Source organism: Fundulus heteroclitus, chromosome 24 (genome assembly GCF_011125445.2).
Source record: "Fundulus heteroclitus isolate FHET01 chromosome 24, MU-UCD_Fhet_4.1, whole genome shotgun sequence".
NCBI classification, from domain to species: Eukaryota; Metazoa; Chordata; class Actinopteri; order Cyprinodontiformes; family Fundulidae; genus Fundulus; species Fundulus heteroclitus.
Window position 1 is genome coordinate 1,967,609 of NC_046384.1, and position 22,130 is coordinate 1,989,738.

The window sequence follows — 22,130 nt, forward strand, 5'->3', positions numbered from 1 at the left end:
GGAGGAGACTGATAGCAGCTTTCCATTAACTGCTGCTCCTATCAACAGTAAGGATTGCTTTACTTTGTTTCTGTGTCCTGTGTTGTAGCTAAAGGACAAAACAAATTGGATTCATTAGACAAAATATCAGTTCTGTCCGCCTCTATGCTCTAATCCTATTTCTTAAAAACATGTTGGCCCTGACTAGAGGGTCCAGTGTTGCTGGTTGTGCTAGAGTCTGCTGGTCTGTGAGGAAACACAAAGCTGCTGACAAGCAGCATTCACTCCTCCTGAAAGAGCATAGAGCCACAGGGAGAGTTGCCTGCATTGGCCATGGCTTTGCAGCAATCCCTCATACTGAGCATGCATGAAGCGACAATGAAGAGGAAAACTCCCCTTTAACAGGGAGGAGAACCTCCAGCAGAACCAGAACCAGGCTCAGTGTGAACGCTCATCTGCCTCGACCCACTGGGGGTTACAGAAGACAGAGCAGAGACACAGAAAGCATAGAAGCACACATTGATCCAGGAGTACTTTCTGTTATTTGGTAATAGTGATGATCTGCCTCCCGTGGATGATGTCACAGCTAACAGAACGCCAGACCAGGTGTACCTTCTATGAAGAATAAATGAAAGAGAACAAAAAGTTAAAAGATGAAATAACAATCGAGCAATGCAAATTGGAGCACAGTAGGAGAACTCGGTAATGTGAGAAAAATAGACCCTGCTGGCCTCACAGACCAAACTGGGAGTTGGTTCCACAGGAGAGCAGCCTGATAGCTACATTTCTACTTTTAGAGACTCTAGAAACTTAAGGTAAACAGAGCTCTCAAATATGATGGAGCTTGATTATTAAGGGCTTTATATGTTAGAAGGAGAATTTTAAATTATTCTCTTGGTTTAACAGGAAGCCAATGAAGGGAGGGTAAAATAGAAGACATATAATTTCTCTTGTAAATAAAGCTGAGTGTCATCAGCAAAAAAAGTGGAAATTAATCCCATGCTATCTGATAATTTTGCCAATCGGAAGCATAGTAAAGAGAATTGGCCCAAAGACTGAACCATGTGGTACTCCACAAGTGACCCTAGAGTTTGAAGATTTATTCTTAACATGAACAAACTGGAATCTGTCCGACAGATAAGATTTAAACCTCCCTAATGCTTTCCCCTTAATCCCTACAGTATGCTCAAGTCTTTATAGGAGAATATTGTGATCAACTGTGTCAAATGCAGCACTGAGATCTAATAGGACAAGTACAGACACAAGGTTTAGATGAAGCTAAAATTTTAGATAGCTCAGAAAGCTCTATTCTAAACAGTTCAGACACTGCACAGGTTCTAAAGATTCCTCCAACGCTGCCTGACTTACTGAGGACAAGGTAATCATGTTTGGGAGGTTGCCAATTATTTTATTTTTAATGGAATCTATTTTATTTATGAAGAATCCCATAAAGTCTTTACTGCTAAGAGCTAAGGGTATGGATGGATCAACGGAGCTGTGACTCTCAGGAAGTTTGGCAACTGTACTGAAGAAAAATCTAGGATTATTTTTATTCTCCTCAATTAATGATGAAAGATATGCTGCTCTAACTCTGTGTAGAGCGCCATTTTCTCTCCTATTTCCTAACGTTGTGCTTCAAAGAACGCAGCTCTAAATCAAACCAGGGAGCCAGCTTCTTGTGAATAATCACCTTCTTTTTCAAGGGAGCTACATTGTCTAATGCAAAACACAACAAGGAAGTGACACTGTCAACGAAGGCGTCAATTTGTGAATGGGAAGAAAAAACATCTGCTGGGCATTTCTGTGATACTGAGGATATTAAAATGAGGAATTTCATACAGCATTATCTTACAAATATCTACTATAATCTACTATAATGAAACCTTCTGTTGGGGGTGGAGACCTCAGCTAAATTGAACTAAAAGGTTATCAAAAATGGTCATATAGGACAAGGTTGTGAGGAAATGCTGTTAATTATTCACAATCAGTGCCAAATGTCATCACAAGATCCAAAGTATGAAGGCAAGAGTGTGTTGGTTTATGCACATTTTGAGCAAAACCAATTGAATAAAGGATAGTATTAAAGGCGACATTAAGGTTATCACATTCTGTGTCAACATGAATGTTAAAATCACCCACTATTATTATCTTGTCCGTGTTTAAGTCCAAATCAGATAAGAAGTCTGACAACTGATTGACAAACTGAGAGTAAGGGCCTGGTGGACGATACAAATCAACAAAGAGAAGAGGTTTTATTGCTTTGCAGTTAGGATAAGGGAAACTGAGGGTTAAATGTTCAAAAGAATTGTAGTTATTAATTGGGCTGGGACTAATTAATAAGTCAGACTGAAAGGTGGTTGGTACTCCTCCTACTCTTCCCGTAGTTCTGGGAATGTGGAAATTTAAATCTCTGGAGTGATTGTCTCATTTATGCTAACATAATCCTCTTGCTGACAAGTTTCCGTGAGACAAAATACATCAATGATTTTGAGATTTTTAGGATTTGCTCCTTTTAGATCCGTTTTTAATCTCTTCCGTTGTGGCTGTGGGAAAGACACTGTCTCAATAGAGTAATGGGTGGGTAACAGTGTGGAAGCTGCAGAGAGATGTGTTAAACTACAGCTCTGTGTTGCCTTCAGATATTAAAGAAGAGGCCTCTGAAGAACAGACTCCTAATGTGTACCAGCAAGAGCTCCAGCTACTCCACATAAAGGAGGAAGATGAAATAATCTGCTGCAGCCAGGAAGGAGAACAACTCAAGTTCAAGGAAAAGACTGAACATACCAGGTTTCCATTAACTGTTTATATGAAGAGTGAAGAGGATGAAGAGAAACCTCTATGTTCTTACTTTCCTCAACAGCAAAACGAAGTCAGTGTATTTCCAACCAGCAATTCAGCTGACTATATTCAAGGGAAAATGAAAGATGATGACTCAAATGTTGGTTCAATGAAAAAACTTATAACGAAAAAGATCACAATCCACACTAGGGAGAAATCCTTTGGGTGTGATGCATGTGGTAAAAGCTTTTCCTATAAGTCACATTTAAAAGGACATATGAGAATCCATACAGGAGAAAAAAATTTTAGTTGTGATGATTGTGGAAAAAGATTTTCTTCAAAGTCATATATGAGAAAACATGTTAGGATCCACACAGGAGAGAAACCTTTTGGTTGTGATGATTGTGGAAAAAGATTTTCTTTTAAGCCAGATTTGACCAAACATGTTAGGATCCACACAGGAGAGAAACCTTTTGGCTGTGATGATTGTGGAAAAAGATTTTCTTCAAAGTCATATATGAGAAAACATGTTAGGATCCACACAGGAGAGAAACCTTTTGGTTGTGATGATTGTGGGAAAAGATTTTCTTTTAAGCCAGATTTGACCAAACATGTTAGGATCCACACAGGAGAGAAACCTTTTGGTTGTGATGATTGTGGAAAAAGATTTTCTTCAAACTCAGATCTGACCAAACATGTTAGGATCCACACGGGAGAGAAACGTTTTGGTTGTGATGATTGTGGAAAAAGATTTTCTTCAAACTCACATCTGACCAAACATGTTAGGATACATACGGGAGAGAAACATTTTGGTTGTGATGATTGTGGAAAAAGATTTTCTTCAAACTCACATCTGACCAAACATGTTAGGATCCACACGGGAGAGAAACGTTTTGGTTGTGATGATTGTGGGAAAAGATTTTTTATGAAGTCTCATTTAAATATACACACAAGGAGCCACACAGGAGAGAAACCTTTTGGTTGTGATGTTTGTAGAAAAAGATTTTTCACTAAGTCAGATTTAAATATACACACGAGGAGCCACACAGGCGAGAAACCTTTTGGTTGTGATGCATGTGGGAAAAGATGTTTCTCAAAATCAGACTTAAATAAGCATCTTAGAATCCACACAGGAGAAAAACCTTTTGGTTGTGATAATTGTGGAAAAAGGTTTTTTATAAAGTCACATTTAAATGCACACGAAAAGATCCGCACAGGAGATAAACCCCTTAGTTGTGATGATTGTGGAAAAAGATTTTTTATAAAGTCACATTTAAATGCACACAAAAGGATTCACACAGGAGATAAACCTTTTAGTTGTGATGATTGTGGAAAAAGATTTTTTATGAAGTCTCATTTAAATATCCACAAAAGGAGTCACACAGGAGAGAAGCCTTTTGGTTGTGACATATGTTGTAAAAGATATTTCTCTAAGTATGAACTTAATAGACACATGAGAAGCCACACGGGAGAGAAACCCTTTGACTGTGATGATTGTGGGAAAAGTTTTTCCTTCAAGTCAGTTTTAAAAAGACACAGGAGGAGCCACACAGGAGAGAAGCCTTTTGGTTGTGATGATTGTGGAAAAAGATTTTTAAGCAAGACATATTTGAATAGTCACATGAAAACCCACACTGGAGATAAACCTTTTGGTTGTGATGACTGTGGAAAAAGATTTTCAAGAAAGGCTCATTTAAATAAACACATTAGAAGCCACACAGGAGAGAAACCTTTTAGTTGTGATGCATGTGGGAAAAGATGTTTCTCAAAATCAGACTTAAATCAGCATCTTAGAATCCACACAGGAGAAAAACCTTTTGGTTGTGATGACTGTGGAAAAAGATTTTTTATAAAGTCACATTTAAATGCACACAAAAGGATCCACACAGGAGATAAACCTTTTAGTTGTGATGATTGTGGAAAAAGATTTTTTATAAAGTCACATTTAAATGCACACAAAAGAATCCACACAGGAGATAAACCTTTTAGTTGTGATGATTGTGGAAAAAGATTTTTTATGAAGTCTCATTTAAATAAACACAAAAGGAACCACACAGGAGAGAAGCCTTTTGGTTGTGACATATGTTGTAAAAGATATTTCTCTAAGTATGAACTTAATGGACACACAAGGAGCCACACGGGAGAGAAACCCTTTGACTGTGATGATTGTGGGAAAAGTTTTTCCTTCAAGTCAGCTTTAAAAAGACACAGGAGGAACCACACGGGAGAGAAGCCTTTTGGTTGTGATGATTGTGGAAAAAGATTTTTAAACAAGACATATTTGAATAGTCACATGAAAACCCACAATGGAGATAAACCTTTTGGTTGTGATGACTGTGGAAAAAGATTTTCAAGAAAGGGTCATTTAAATAAACACATGAAAAGCCACACAGGAGAGAAAGCTTTTAGTTGTGACATGTTGTAAAAGATATTCCTCAAAGTCAGAGCTAAATAGATACATGAGAAGCCCCACATGAGAGAAACCTTTTGGCTGTGACGATTGTGGAAAAAGATTTTTCATTAAGTCAACATTAAACATACACATTAGAAGCCACTCAGGAGCCACACAACACTTTGGTTGTGATACATGTGGGAAAAATGTTTTTCAAAGACGGACTTAAATAGACATACAAAAATTCACACCAGAAAGAAACCCTTTGGTCGTGTTGCTTGTGGAAAAACAAGATGGAATAACAGTCCTATTTTCCCTTAATGGGGAACTTAGGCAAGGCAGTGCCAAAAGGCAGTGCTATTCACCAAATCATTAAAAAATAGCTAAAGTAAAGTTTGTTCTAAAGGTCATGAAGAAAAATTAATCAGAGTAAATATTTCACCCTTATTGATAATATGGCATGTTCAGGTAAAATAACATTTTTAAAGATAGAGTGGATGATTTTTCTGGAAATGTACATAAGAAATGCCTGATTACTCAGTATATAAAACTAACTGTATCAATAAGACAGATATCAGAGGCACAGAAAGTAAAAGAGGTGAATAAGTGATTCAAGATTTATTTTAGTGCAACTGTTTCAGAGACAAAATAGTGTTACTGTTTGTTGACCCTGCTGCGGTCACCCCAGGTTTTTTTTTTTTTACTGAATAATGTGGTGTTTCTATTGTAGACTTCTCTAGGAGTAAAAAGACTCATGAAACCATAATTATGTTTACCATATTTAATCTAAAAGGCACAGAAAGGCTTCAGTTCAGTACAATTATTTTACACAACAATGCTGACGTGTGATCTGTGATCTCCATGGCAAACGATTTTACAGTCCAGTCTCTGTAACCACATAATCTCTTACAATGGCGTACCGCACACGTGACGTCACCGACTCAAGAGCAACGCCCCTTTTGCCGCTTAGGTAGGGCATACAGGTAGAGAACGCCCGTAGCAACCAGCTATTACACACACAACAGAAACAGCGATATGACCGACTTTACAGCCGTTAAACTTTCCCAAAACAATGTCCCATGCGCACGGATTACTGGTCGCACTGTCGAAGAACACACCAACCTTCAGCTCAAACGATGGCTTGAGTGTCGAGGGCTTAAAAAAAACGGAAAACGGGCCGAGTTGATCGAACGGTAAGCTTTGTTTGTTTTTTTCCTGCGTGGCGGTCATGGCGTCGTCGGCCGTTTTTTTGTTTGTAATCACCGTCCAGGGATCGGTATATGTTTAATGTTTGTCTTATTTGAAATGTTTTTGAGTAAGCTATCCTGGTAGCAGGGTATCAAGTTAGCGCCTGCTACCATGATAGCCTATATGCTATCATGGTAGCAGGCGCTTCATTATTAACATGTCGGCCACCAAAATACTCTTACCTGTTCACTACTTGATGTCGCTGGAATTGGGTCAGGATGTTCTTCGGTTGGGCCCTTTCCTCCAACAAAATGCTTGCTACATATGTACGTGAATTTGGTAACTTTTTCCGGGTTGAACTGTTGTGTAGGCTGACCGCACCGGTGTACCCAGCGCACACATTTCTCCTTGGCAGTCTTGAAGAAAACATCCTTCATATGCGGCCGATCAGCGTACCTCGAGTCGCTGTTGCACGTTCCATAGCAACAATGTTTAAAAACCATGGTTTTCGATTTGGAAAAAGCAGTCGTTTACCGAGTAAAACCAAGGGTAACGCACGTCTCTTTTACAGCGACACAGCGGCGGACTATGCAAGCTTGCCCTACTGCGTACCACGTGATGTGACATCATCGTGACGTTACGTTTCTAAAAATAGCTCGCTCGCGGTACGCCATTCCCCTTGTTCACGTGCTCCAAAAGCACATCACAACAAAAAAGTTAAAATGTCTGCCTTTCCCCACCAGAAACCCCCATCCCCTCTAAGAAATGGTAAAAACTGACGATACCCTCAGAGAAATCCCACTCTCACCCATTCTCAGCAAGAAGCCTTCGTATTGAATCTGAAAATTATCATAACTAAGGATTTTTGGTGCCAATCAGATCCTGGCTCTCCCTATGTCAAAGCAAAATATTGCATAAACTGTAGGTCTTGGTGTGTGGGTCTGAAGCAGGCAGTTTGTATTCTTTACCATAAAACCATAATGCAACATCACAGTATAAATGTCATAACATAAAATCAAACATGATCATGTAAGTCAGTGGAATAGTTCAGTTGAAAAACAAAGTAATACAATATCAAAAGAGTCCGTACGCTAAGAAGACATTGTAAAGAAAGCCTTCAGGCCATTCAGAACACATGGCAGACGTGAATCTAATCGCGCATAAGTGGTCGGCACAGGGTTCTTGTGCAACTGTTCTCTGTTTCCGAATAACATATCATAGTTCTCTGGCTTGTTCCTCCCAAACTTCTTAAGCTCTTTTCTTGCTCCTCTGCTTGAACAGGATGATTGAGCTGAATGGCAATGAGTGTTCAGTTGTGGCTCAGACAATGAGCAATTTATTCCCAGCAAAACGCTCTGTGAAGATGGTTATCAGACACCAGGCCTTGTTGTCTGTTGAGGAACAGAAACAAGGTGTAAATAGTGTTCTTATCAAACTCTCAATCATGTTTCAATTATCCTAAACCTCCTTCGAATATTTACATCCAGATATTCACGCTGACAAATATTTATCACTTAGCATAAACTTCTGCACTGTGATCATTATGTCTTGCATTACTCCTATATTAAAGGAGTCATCTTAAGTTTAAATGTATTTGCAGTAGTTTTCTCAGCAATTCTTAACAGAATGCATTCAATGTGTATCTTAACTCTTCAATGTCTTCTCTTCAGCATAATTACCTATACGTTTGTAAAAGATGCACCACTATGAAGATTTGTAGATATTAATCAGAAGCATTCCTATATATCTTTTGTCTTATTTTGAAAACCTCAGTTGGGAAAAAGGAAGTGTCTGCAAGCCCCAAGAACACACTAAGTAGTAATTGGTTGATATTCAGGAAGTGGGTGTAGCCTAGGGAGGAGACACGAAGTAGTTCTGTGAATCAGTTTCAGCTTGACGTGCATCCAACCAAAGGACTTCTAATTGAATACTCCTTTCGCCTAAAGCGAAGAGCAATTCCAACTCCTTTAATTGCCTATTATAATAATTTGTTGGTTTTAGCAGACAGTTTATCTACTCAACCCTGGTTGTACTCTATATCCCCGTTTGACTGTGTTTGAAACAAACTTTTAAACTCATCATCCTGTAAACAGTAACCCATTGTTTCTCTTCAAAAACAACACCCCCTGTTCATTTAACTGCTCCATACAGCTCTAAGTAAAAAAATATGAGACTTGTCATTCATCTAACATTTGTATAATTGATAATGCAATGCACACAATCACAATTTTAACCTCGTCCAATTCAGTCCTTTATTGGGTATTCTATTCTCAGTTCTCATGTGTTAAGTCTAAACCTTAAAGGAAAAATTTAAGCAGACATTATTCAGTGATTTTCTTACACCTTCACTCATCAATTATTATTACTATTTAATTTTCTTACAGTTCTTCCAAAGTAGCAGAATTTCTGTGTAATTTTCATCACTTAGCGCACCTAGTCTAATGTAAAATTAAAATAATGTGCGCATAGGAACCTAAAACAGGCCTGTGTGAGGGAGCTGGTGATGCAGATATAATGAAAAAAGGCCAGGCGCAGTCTGTAGCAGCACTGTTGGGTGTGAATACTATCTGATCTCTGCTCTGTTTCTCAAAAAAAGGTTCTGAAACTTCATCACTCCATCGTTTCCTTAATCAATAGGTCTAGGAAGTCCGTTATTGTTTTGGATTCCTACCACAGCATGCGGGTCGCTTTGCGGTCTTGAACCGTTCAGACGGAACTCTGATGGCGGTCGCATTTAATAGTAGTATGAACGACTAGGGCTGGACGATATAGAAAAAAAGCTTATCAATTAAAAAAATGCATATTGATCGATATTGATAATTATTGAAAATATTTAAAACCATATTTTATGTGCAGCTTTGCCTGGACATTTTATGATATTGCTAAATGATTTAATTTTAATAAAGAACACAAACACAGAATTCCAATTAAATCTTTATTTAACCAACTTTTTTAACCATAACAGATATTTTTTTAAAGAAAAATAACTTAAGAGACCTGAGTTATGTTATTAAATACTGACAAAGAATAAACTAAAGTGACCAGTAAAATGACCAAAATAAATATACCAAATAAATAAATAAAATAGCCTATTTAGGTGGGAATAGTACACTAGTTACTTCTCAGGTTTCATAATTGAGAGGCTGATGTAGGGCTGAGGTCCGAGGTTGTGGCGTGGGATTGATTGCAGCTCATTTTGCACTGATTCCCTGCACTCGTTGCACAATTTAGGGAGCGTTGTTAGAGAAAAATCTGCGTCCCGCAACTTTTTATCGCGGATCAGGAGTGGCAAGTAATTGTTTGAAGCCAGGTTTTTCAGCTGCAGACAACAGCAGCATGTCCATCACTATGAAGCATTTTGCTGCATGCGTGATGTCCTTATGCCGCTTGGACGCTTTGTCATTTTATCACAAAGAAGGGAGCCCAGTTTAGCTGCTATACCTGCTTTGTTTTGAAAGAACTTCCAGAAGATTCCTACGAAGACGCGCTGCCGCGCGGGGCTGACAGAGCTCGCGCTGCTGCGGGTGTGAGCGGCTTACATGATGAAACAAGTTGGTTGCGTTACCAGACTTAGTTTTTACCGGTTCCTTGCAAGTTTTACAAATCACTGTGGTTTATTTCTGTCAGACTGGCGAACTAGTAAAACCCCGTTTTGGGACAGTTTCCTCCGCCGCTACTTGCTGCGACATATTCGCGTGCTGTGTGTTGTGGTTTGAGAGGGCGGCGCTTTGTGATGGCATGCCTGGGTCCGCGATTACGATTGGTCGAGAGGAAGTAGTGACTGTAGCATCAACTAATATGATAGGCTAAAAGGAAGGAAGGAAAACTCTCTATCGAACTTTTATCGACCCTATTTTTTCCTATCGCGCCACACGTCTATCGATCAATATATATTGTTATTGAATTATCGTCCAGCCCTATGAACGACCACCTGAAAAAAGATTTTGGCAAAAGATCGGAATTGAGCATCAAAAGCTGCAGTGTGAACGTAGCCTAAAAAAATCTGTCTCCCATTCTACTTTTAGAGACTCTCGGAACCGCCAGTACAGTAGACCTGCAGTCTGAGAGCAAAGTGCTCTGTTAGGAACATTTGGAACAACACCGGCCTGGAAAGCGAGATGCTTTCTGAGCATATAAAGCCAGAGAGTAAAAGGCATCACACAAGCTTGTAGATAACCATTTAACATTACATTCATTAATGTGCACTGTCCTGATTAAATAAATAAATAATAATAACACTCCTGTTACTTGCGAATAATGATGACCCGAAACCAAGTTTAAAAAAAAAAAAAAATGTGATGACTTTTCCTACATTGACCCCCAGCATTAGAAAACTAAAATGTTTCCTTTTATTCATATTGTAAGCTAAGCCGCACAAAAAAGTAACAAATCTTTTCTTTGGGTCAGTTTGACCCGACAGTCATTTTGCATTGAAGTAACAATCATAGAGTCAATTTAACACTGCAAAGATATGAAAAGGCTTTAGTTCTGATATTTATCAGCAGGAGACAAAAACATGCCAAAACATGTGGTCTTCTCCGGCAACTGGCTCTATAGATGTGGATGTCTAGATTCTGTTGACTAGCGTCTATAAAAGATTTCTTGAAGTAACAGCTCTTACTTAGGAGAGGAGGAGAGAATAGAAGATGTGTTGTTATTTTTCAGTGGCACAAAAAGGACTTATTCAGGTGAATAAAACAAGTGAAATTTGCTGCATATTTCTGCTACTTAAGTCTATTGAAATACCAGTTAACAGTGCCCTTGAAGTGAGCTGGATAAATGCAGTCTTTCTGCCAAGAGGCATTCAGGCATTCCCTCAGTTAAATTAAACTGTGCTATGATGGCCGTTCGGTGCAGCCAGGTCATTATGACCCGGTGGACATGGGGCTTGCACTGAATATGAGGACCGCAGGAGGATTACGATCTGGTCCCCCTGCTCGGTTTTTGCACTGCTTGGCTCCGCCCGCTTGGAGTCTTTCCAGATTGTTGTTTTTTCACAGCCAGCCGGGTTCCTCCAGTCTTCTTCTACACTAGGGTCAAACCAAGCAGCCTTGAAAAAGGCATTTCCAAAGTAATGCTTTCTTGCATCATTATCTTTGCACTACAAACATGGTTGAACATTCTTCTGCACATTTTTTTAAACTGCTTTTCTCCTGCACTGTACATTCTGATCACTGCTGCACTCTATATTGTAATGTTATTTTATTTCATTTGCAACCTCATTACATTGACGTAAGCTGTATGCAACGAAATTTAATTTTGTATGCACTCTGTATATACAATATGACAATAAAGTTTGTCTAAGTCTAAGAAATTGGAGTTTTGACGCAAACACACTACTTTTTAGTGACTGGGCGAGAAGGAATGGAGGAAGTCCAGGAAAACTGAGGAGCAAAATAAAATTTTACTGATTACAAACCCATGAGCCACCCTTGAAGGAAAAGAGAGGGACATGACCAGCTTTCTAGAAGCATAGATCTATAGATTAGAGCTGGACGATGGTTCAGTAACAATATATATCAATTATTATCTTGATTGACGACTGTTTGAGTAGCACTGTGATATTTAGGGAGATTCAAGGTGAGAGAAACAGTTATTTGCACAACACAGAGGTCCACTTTTAAGTAGCACACGTGTGTATATATATATATATATATATATATATATATATATATATATATATATATATATATATATATATATATATATATATACTGGGTGCGATTTGCCGGGGGGGGGGGGGGATTTACCCCCCCCTCTGCTTGTGACGTCCCCCCCTCTGGTCATTCATGTTTTATCCCTGGGGGGGGATACATTCCTCCCCCCCTCTGGTCTGAATTTAAAAATGTATATAAATTAGGGCTGACAGTTTTAACGCGTAAGACCACAACGCCGACATTTTTTTTTTGTCGCCGTTAATCGTGCGTCAAAACACACACACCGTTCCCTAACGTTTTTCCCCGCCGTGCTCTCTGGACTGAGGTTTTTTTTACCCTCGGCGCTTTCTGTAGTCTCAAGAGAGCTAGAGACTGTAGCAAAGCAGACCCGCGCTCACTGTTACACAGGCTGTTCATTTCATGCGACTTTGGGCTTGTTTTTTCTAAAAGCGCTTCTAAATTTTGCGTTTTTTTGGGGCACGTTTCTGAAAATGTAATCGCTTTTTTGGGCTCTAAAATAAGTGACGAAACAGCGGTTATTAAGAGACCTGCCTTCACTAGACACTTTGTATCCAGCTGAAATATCCCTCCGCCATAGGAGCCGACAGTAGTAAAGGCAGACAGAGTAACTCTGCACGTATTTTCTGCAGTTTATTTTTGTCCCTGGCTGAAAGCATCCAAAATAACTAGACTGATTCTAGATCAGCTTGATAACAGGAACTTGGCTTTAACATGCCATTTGACACCATTAAACACATGCTTTTACTGGAAATACTTGACTTTTTAGGCTTTGGGGAAAATTTTTTGTGAAATGATCGGGATGTTTTATAATAATATCTAGAATTCAGTTTTCTTTATTACTGGTATGTCCCCTACATTTCATGTATGCCAGGACAAGGATGCCCAGTTTCAACCGAAATGTTCATCTCAGCCATTCAGACACTCATTGTGCTTGTTAATAATAAAATTTAAATGTAAATACCTTTTTTGATAAAGAATTTGAAATTAGCCAATTTGCTGATGACACAGTAATTAAAAATAATTAAACTGTAAATGTTGCACTAAACTCTCTAATATTCTTTGACTTAAAATAATGAAATATGAATAACTTCCCATCCACAGCTCTACCGGTTCAGTTATATCTCCAATCTGTGTACATTGTTAAGCTGTTTGTTTCATCATAAATAAAGTTATTTAAAAGCACGTGCAGCCGCATTGATCTTTTCAGAGTTCTTTGTTCTTGTTTGCCGAAGATAAACAGCCCGCAATGTTTTTTTTTTTTTTCACTAATTCATGTTTTTTTCACTGATTCAATATCACTTCACTTGTATTCCCAAGGTGAAGTGATATGACTATTGTGATATGGTACTACCTTGTGTGGAATGTTGTAAATATATATGCGTGTGTATTCTGGAGCATGTAACAAAAGTAATTTCCCCCTGGGATCAATAAAGTATGTCTGATTCTGATGTGTTTAACTGGATGCTCCTTAATTCAGAAAGCCCATTTATCTAACCCAAGTCTCCGTGGTTATTAAATCATAACTATTTTCAGTGAATACTTTCCCTTTAGGATGACAATAGAACACCTCAGGTGTTGCTCACCAAAGGTCATCAAGATTTGATGTGGAATTTCATAATAACAAAATGTTAATGAAATTTTAAATATGGTAACATTAATATAATTCTCATATATTCATATTCACTGGAGGAAATAATATATATATATATATATATATATATATATATATATTTTTTTTTACAACACAGCGGCAATAATATAAACTGACTTCACTATGGCTTTTATTTTGAAAGGTCCAAACCAGCGGGACTGCCGTAATTCATGGTGTTTGCGTGATCCATAAAAACCAGTGGATAAAAAACAGTGAGGGCTAGCTTGACTTCAGCTCTGGGTTTGCTGTGAGGCCAGAATCGGGAGTGTTGGTGAGGCTGGAAGAGAGCAGCAGCTGCTGCAGGTGATGAAGTCTGGAAAGAAGTCCAGCAGCTGGAGGCACAGCAGAGAAACTGGAGGGAAGCAGGAGGTCAAAGCCGCGGTAGCGTCTCGCCAACATTCAAAAAAATATATAAAAAATAATAATAATAATAAAACTCGATATGCTTGCATGTTTATTTGACGTTAACACGCGGTTCTTTGTTGTTGCTTTCGCGCGTGCATATAGTGAATGGCAGGGCAAAAACACATGGAGTTCTCGCCGTAAAGCAAGACCGACTCTCGCGGTGTTGCATGAGAGTTCTGAACCTGTGTGTGCGGGCCGGGAGCTCTTGCAATTGCAAGTGCGGTATTTCCCCTACAGACCACCAGGGCGGCCGAGAAAACCTTTGTTGGACCTGAAATGACTCATTTAATCATCCAAAACGGTATGGAACACATTAATTAACTGAAAAATGTTGCATAGTATGCCTTTTAAAGCTGACAGGAAAGGCAGTGCAGCTTGTCTCATAACAAATAACATATTTGGATTCCCTCCCTATCTCAACTCCTGGATTGTTATGGCGGAGAGTGCTCAGAAAAATCCCCCGGCTACCCCCCTCCCCCGCGGACACCTGTGGATGCTTCTCTGAACTGTGGGCTGGCTGATAACACCAAGGACAATGGCCTCTGGAGAGTGTTCACGGAGATATAAACACTTTTACCCAAACACACACGCATAACCGATACTCATAAAACTGATGAATTACGCACACGCGACAGGTCTCAAATGTTTACCTTCTGCATACATGTTGTCTTGTGTTATTTGTGCTTTTCGTGCTATGAGGTTTTTTTTGTGTCGGTTGTTTGTCTTTTTATTGGTGAGAGCATAAATTGGCAAGCATCTGTCTCTTTTTTTCCTCCCCCTCTCTTTCCCCCATGTTGTTGCTCTTACTTCGACAGATTCAAGGGCAGCGCCTCGTGAACTCCGTGTAGGCGGGATTCAGGGCTGTTTGGAGGAATGCAGCCTTGATGGCTGCGCTGAAATAGCAGTGGCCGACTGGCTGCGTTCCTTGGCAACGCAAGGCCTCAGTCAATCGTTCCCCCAATTGTTTGTTTGTTTAAGTCTATGTGATGGACGGTTGCACTGGAACTGATTTTTCGATTGCAATGAAAATTGTAATTGACAATAAAATTTGATTGATTGATTGATTGATCACACAGACTAACAGTATGTCTAATATCACCTCAAACACAGTTAATAACAAGTAAATTACTAGTATAGCTTTAAGCACATTTAATCATTAAAGGCCAATTCTAACACCCTTGATCCCAGAGGACTTAAGGAGCTGTAGCCACTTGAAATGACATGCCGGATAGAATTCTAGTACAGCTCCTCAGTTATAAAGTGTAAATGTAAACTTTTATTGTTTGTATGAAGCTTAGACATTAAATAATATTTTTCAAGTGGAACCAAATGTTCACTATGTCTTAATAATAGGTGATTATATGACAATTTCTGAGCCTCGCCTAAATACATTTCAAAGTAAACACTGCAAAACACACGAAAAGCCTTTTGATAGAAACCTCAGACTTTATAAATTCACATCTTGTCTATAATTCCATCAAATCCGAATCAGCTGAATAAAACATAAAACCAATAAAATGTAGAGAGACCTTATAAAATATAGCTCATAAGTTCTTACAAAGTTTGTAGAGCTGCCAATTTACTCATCTTCACTGCTATGGTGATAGTCGTTGAGTGAAAAAAACAGCAGCAGAAAGTTACATTTTCTTAACGCAATAGTAACAGTTTTTTTGCATCACACGAGTCACGTGATCAACAACCGGATCTTACTACTTGTGAAATAGAGGAAGAAGATCACAGGAAGTAGCAGCAGTATGTTGCCGTGGCATGTTTGGATTCACAAGAGATGGCAAGTTTTTTACATGTGGTTTGTGACAGAGGTATTTCCAACATACTAGATTGAAAAAAGGGCTTCCACAAGCCGTGTAAAATCTTACGTTCAAAATGGAAACTCTAAACAGAAATACCTTGCAAAGAAGAGCAAGCTCGGCAAAAGTGGCACCGGTGGAAAAGATAAAATTTGTTTCAAATACTACCCTCATGGACGAGATACTCGCGTGAATAAATATATCAACGTATGATTTTAATTGCATTTCTTATTTAATGGAAACACACCAATTGCAAAAATGTGTTGTATGGAAATTAGCAGAATATCAACCATGTTTTGCGCACATTTGTAATGGAAATGCAACTAGGGACTGAAAGTCTAGTTCATAAAGCATGAAATGTGTTTCAGTGTTGGCTCCAGATGTTAAAGAAGAGGCTCCTGAAGAACAGAGTCCTGAGGGGGAGCAGCAGGAGTCAGAGCCCCTCCACATAAAGGAGGAACAGGAGGAACCCGGGGCCCATCAGGAAGGAGAGCAGCTCCTTGTGAAGGAGGAGACTGATAGCAGCTTTCCATTAACTGATGCTCCTATCAGCAGTAAGGATTGGTTTACTTTGTTTCTGTGTCCTGTGTTGCAGCTAAACGCCAAAACTCACTGGATTCATTAGACAAAATATCAGTTCTGTCCGCCTCTTTGCTCTTATCCTGTTTCTTCAAAACGTGTTGGCCCTGACTAGAGGGTCCAGTGTTGCTGGTTGTGCTAGAGTCTGCTGGTCTGTGAGGAAACACAAAGCTGCTGACAAGCAGCATTCACTCCTCCTGAAAGAGCGTAGAGCCACAGTGGGCAGTCGTCTACATTGTTGATGGCTTTGCAGCAATCCCTCATACTGAGCATGCATGAAGCGACAGTGGAGGAGAACCTCCAGCAGATCCAGAACCAGGCTCAGTGTGAACGCTCATCTGCCTCGACCCACTGGGGGTTAGAGAAGACAGAGCAGAGACACAGAAAGCACAGAAGCTCACATTGACCCAGGAGTACTTTCTATGTTAGAGAAGACAGAGCAGAGACACAGAAAGCACAGAAGCACACATTAATCTAGGAGTACCTTCTCTGTTTTATGGTAATAGTAGATGATCTGCCTCCCCTGATGATGTCACAGCTAACAGAACACCAGACCAGGTGTACCTTCTATAAAGAATAAATGAAAGAGAACAAAAAGTTAAAAGCTGAAATAACAACAAACAATGCAAATTGGAGAGCAGTAGGAGAACTCAGCAGAGTGAGAGAAATAGACCCTGATGTCCTCTTGGACCAAAACTGGGAGTTGGTTCCACAGGAGAGTAGCCTGTTAGCTAAAGTATCTGCCTCCCATTCTACTTTTAGAGACTCTAGGAACCACCAGTAGACCTGCAGTCTGAGAACCAAGTGCTCTGTTAGGAACTTGTGGGGTATTCAGAGCTCTGAAATATGATGGAGCTTGATTATTAAGGGCTTTATACGTGAAGAGAATTTTAAAGATAAAAGATAAAATATGAGAAATATGAGTGTCATCAGCATAACAGTGGATATTAATCCCATGCTATCTGATAATTTTACCAATCGGAAGCATATATATATATATATATATATATATATATATATATATATATATATATATATATATATATATATATATATATATATATAGTAAAGAGATTTGGCCCAAGGACTGAACTCTAGGATTATTTTTATTTTCCTCTATTAATGATGAAAAATAGGCTGCTCTAACTCTGCAAAGGGTCTTTTTATACAACAATAGATTGTTTTTCCAGAGTAGGTAGTATTCCTCTTGGTGTGTAGAGCGCCATTTTCTCTCCAATTTACTAACGTTGTGCTTCAAGGAACACAGCTCTAAATTAAACCAAGGAGCCAGCTTCCTGTGAATAATCACCTTCTCTGTCAAGGGGGCAAAATTGTCTAATGCAGAACGCAATGAGGAAGTCACACCGTTAACAAAAGCGTCTATTTGTGAATGGGAAGAAACAACATTGCTGCCATCTGCAGGGCATTTCTGTGATACTGAGGATATTAAAAGGGGGAGAGACTCTATAAAGTTTGATGCAGCATTATCTGATAAAGATGTACTATAATGAAACCTGTTTTGGGGTTGGAGAACTCGGTTAAAGTGAAATTAAAGGTTATCAAAAATGATCAGATAGGACAGGCTTGTGAGGAAATACTGTTAATTCTTCACAGTCAATGTCATATGTCAGCACAAGGTCTAAAGTATGGAGCCAGGAGTGCGTCGGTTTATGCACATTTTAAGCAAAACCAATCGAATCTTGGATAGTTTTATAGGCTACATTAAGGTGATAACATTCAATGCCGACATGAATGTTAAAATCCCCCACTATAATAAACACTTGTCAGTGTTTAACACCAAATCAGATAAGAAGTCTGAGAACTGATCCAAAAACTGAGAGTAAGGGCCTGGTGGACGATACAAAACAACCAAGAGGTTTTATTGCTTTGCAGTGTGGAAGAGGGAAACTGAGAGTTAAATGTTCAAAAGAATTGTAGTTATTAATTGGCCTGGGACTAATTAATAAATCAGACTGAAATATGGTTGCTACTCCTTCTCCTTTTTCTGTAGATCTGGGAATGTGGAAATTGAAATAATTGGAGGGATTTGACTCATTTACACCCTGTGAGACATTTATTGTCTCAGGTTTCTGTGAGACAATAAATCAATGAGTTTTATGAGATTTTTATGATTTGCTCCTTTTTAGACCCGTTTTTAATCTGCTCAGTTTTGGCTGTGGGAAAGACACAGTCTCAATGGGTTTATGGGTGGGATACAGCATGGAAGCTGCAGAGAGGTATGTTAAACTACGGCTCTGTGTTTCCTTCAGATATTAAAGAAGAAGCCTCTGAAGACCAGAATCCTAATGGGTACCAGCAAGAGCTGCAGCTACTCTACATAAAGAAGGAAAATGAAATAATCTGCAGCAGCCAGGAAGGAGAACAACTAAATTTCAAGGAAAAGACTGAAGATACCAGGTTTCCATTAACTGTTGTTCATATGAAGAGTGAAGCGGGAGAAGAGAAACCTCTATGTTCTTACTTTCCTCAACAGCAAAAAGAAGTCAACGTATTTCCAACAAACATAGCAATCAACCCTATGGAGAAATCCTTTGGTTGTGATGCATGTGGTAAAAGCTTTTCCCATGAGTCACATTTAAAAGAACACATGAGAATCCATACAGGAGAAAAACCTTTTAGTTGTGATAATTGTGGAAAAAGATTTACCATCAAGTCACGGTTAAACATACACGTAAGAAGCCACACAGGAGAGAAATCCTTTGGTTGTGATGCATGTGAGAAAAAATATTTCTCAAAGTCAGACTTAAATAAACATCTTAGGGTCCACATGGGAGACAAACCTTTTGGGTGTGATGATTGTGGAAAACGATTTTTAATAATGTCACATTTAAATACACACAAAAGGCGCCACACTGGAGAGAAACCGTTTGGTTGTGACATATGTTGTAAGAGATATTCCTTAAAGTCATGTCTAAATAGACACATGAGAAGCCACACGGGAGAGAAACCTTTTGGCTGTGATGATTGCGGAAAAAGATTTTCCATCAAGTCAACGTTAAACATACATATGAGAAGCCACACAGGAGAGAAACACTTCTGTTGTGATACATGTGGGAAAAGATGTTTCTCCAAGTCAGACTTAAATAAACATGTTAGAGTCCACATGGGAAACAAACCATTTGGTTGTGATACTTGTGGGAAAAGATTTTTTATCAAGTCACGTTTGAATACACACAAAAGAAGCCACACAGGAGAGAAACCTTTTGGTTGTGACATATGTTGTAAGAGATATTCTTCAAAGTCAGAGCTAAATAGACACATGGGAAGCCACACAGGAGATAAACTCTTTGGCTGTGATGATTGTGGAAAAAGATTTTTCCTCAAGTCAGTTTTAAATAGACACAAGAGGAACCACACAGGAGAGAAGCCTTTTGGTTGTGATGATTGCGGAAAAAGATTTTTCATCAAGTCACGTTTAAATGCACACATGAGGACCCACACAGGAGAGAAACCTTTTGGCTGTGATGATTGTGGTAAAAGATTTTCCATCAAGTCACACTTAAACATTCACATGATAACCCACACAGGAGAGAAATCGTTTGGTTGTGATGCATGTGAGAAAAGGTATTTCTCAAAGTCAGATTTAAATAAACATGTTAGAGTCCACATGGGAGATAAACCTTTTGGTTGTGATGATTGTGGAAAAAGATATTTCATTAAGTCACATTTAAATACACACATGAGGAGCCACACAGGAGAGAAACCTTTTGGCTGTGATGATTGTGGTAAAAGATTTTCCATCAAGTCACACTTAAACACTCACATGAGAACCCACACGGGAGAGAAATCATTTGGTTGTGATGCATGTGAGAAAAGATATTTCTCGAAGTCAGATTTAAATAAACATGTTAGAGTCCACATGGGAGACAAACCTTTTGGTTGTGATGATTGTGGAAAAAGATATTTTATAAAGTCACAATTAAATATACACATGAAGAGCCACACAGGAGAGAAACCTTTTGAATGCAATATATGTTGTAAAAGATATTCCTCAAAGTCAGAACTAAATAGACATGTGAGAACCCACACGCGAGAGAAACCCTTTGATTGTGACATATGTTCTAAAAGATATTCTTCAAAGTCAGAGCTAAATAGACACATGAGAAGTCACACTGGAGATAAACCTTTTGGCTGTGATATATGTGGGAAAACATATTCTTCAAAGTCAGACTTAAATAGACATACAAAAATCCACACCAGAGAGAAACCCTTTTGTGTTGATGCTTGTGGAAAAATAAGATAGAACTTAAACAGTCCGCTATTGTCCCACAATGAGGAACCTAGGCACGGCCGTGGCAAAAAGACAGAGCTATTCACCAAATCATTAAGAAAAAACCTAAAGTAAAGTTTGTTCTAAAGGCCATTATAAACGAAAATAACCAGAGTAAATGTTTCCCCATTATTGATAATATGGCATATTCAGGGAAAATAAAATATTAAATATAGAGTGAATGATTTTTCTGGAAATGTAGGTAAGAAATGCCTGAATGCTTCTGGATCAGTGACTTCCTCACCAACAGACCCCAGTTACAAAAATAACTGCATTAAAAAGACAGAAATCAGAGGCACAGAAAGTGAAAGAGGTGAAAAGTGATTGAAGCTGTGTGTGAATCAAATTCATAAACCCAACCCATAAACCGTACTTAATGCTTATTAATTTGTTGTCTCTGTATTTGACAAACTAAAGCTGAATCACATTGCTAGATGAAGTACCCTGGAGTTACAGTGTCAGCACATGAAGCTGTGCTAAACAGCTCTCTTTCAAGGGTATTAAGCTCCTGCCCCAGTTATAAGCAAAGTTTAAGACTCTGGAATGGCCTGGAAAATTAAAACCTTTTTTCAGGCTTTAAAAAAATGGTATGAATGTGGATATAAACGGAATGCAAAGATATACAAAGAAATTATTGTTGGTTTCAAAGCTCAGGATTAGATGTGTGTGAGAGAGTGAAAAATTAACAATAAAATTTAAGACTTTATTTAAATGTAAAATGTATTAATTTATATGTAAATGCTTAATACCATTTCTATCTTTGTTTAGGAGGCAAAAAAATATTTCGGCATGAAATATTTATTTATTTACACATTTGTTCACACATTGTGTAAACATCAGGCCATTAGGATTTGTGATTTAGCCATTATTGGCTATTTTATTGCACCAGCATGTTTTCATTCCAATTCTGAAAAGTGCTTGAAAAATAAAAAATAAAAATATTTTTTGTACAAGCATGTATTTACTAGTGTAATTTATTGCAAAATTGCATATAAAAATGTCAAAAATAGGCTTTTACACTTTCAGAAATAAAAATATAAAATATGTGATTAATTTGCGATCAATCTCGAGTTAACTATTGAAATTATGCGATTAATCGCGATTAAAATTTTTAATTGTTTGATAGCCCTAATATCCATGCATTGATATGTTCTAAGCATTCGTTCAGTGAATGGATGTGTTTAGAATCACTTGGTGAATCATAATGGAGAGCTGTGTATCATCTGCATAATTATGGTAACTAATACTGTTTCTTGTTACAACCTCAGCTAGTGGGAGCATATAGATATTGAATACAAAGATTGAACCTTGGGGTACCACACATGTGACTTTTGTCCATTCTGATGAGAAGTTATCTACTGACACAAAGAAGTCCCTGTTC

The 22,130-nt window shown here is 38.4% G+C and overlaps 2 protein-coding genes across 2 annotated transcripts; both read left to right on the top strand.

Moving 5' to 3' along the window:
* The first annotated feature begins 40 nt into the window (after window positions 1–40).
* On the top strand, window positions 41–20,966 carry LOC118557848 (gastrula zinc finger protein XlCGF57.1-like). Its single transcript, XM_036128313.1, has 2 exons — window positions 41–47; window positions 18,729–20,966. Exon 2 carries the CDS (start codon window positions 18,899–18,901, stop codon window positions 20,720–20,722), a length of 1,824 nt encoding a protein of 607 aa, XP_035984206.1. The 5' UTR covers window positions 41–47; window positions 18,729–18,898; the 3' UTR covers window positions 20,723–20,966.
* LOC118557844 (oocyte zinc finger protein XlCOF6-like) lies at window positions 2,619–5,420 on the top strand. Its single transcript, XM_036128300.1, has one exon. The coding sequence runs from the start codon at window positions 2,786–2,788 to the stop codon at window positions 5,180–5,182; it is 2,397 nt and encodes a 798-aa protein (XP_035984193.1). The 5' UTR covers window positions 2,619–2,785; the 3' UTR covers window positions 5,183–5,420.
* Window positions 20,967–22,130: the final 1,164 nt, after the last annotated feature.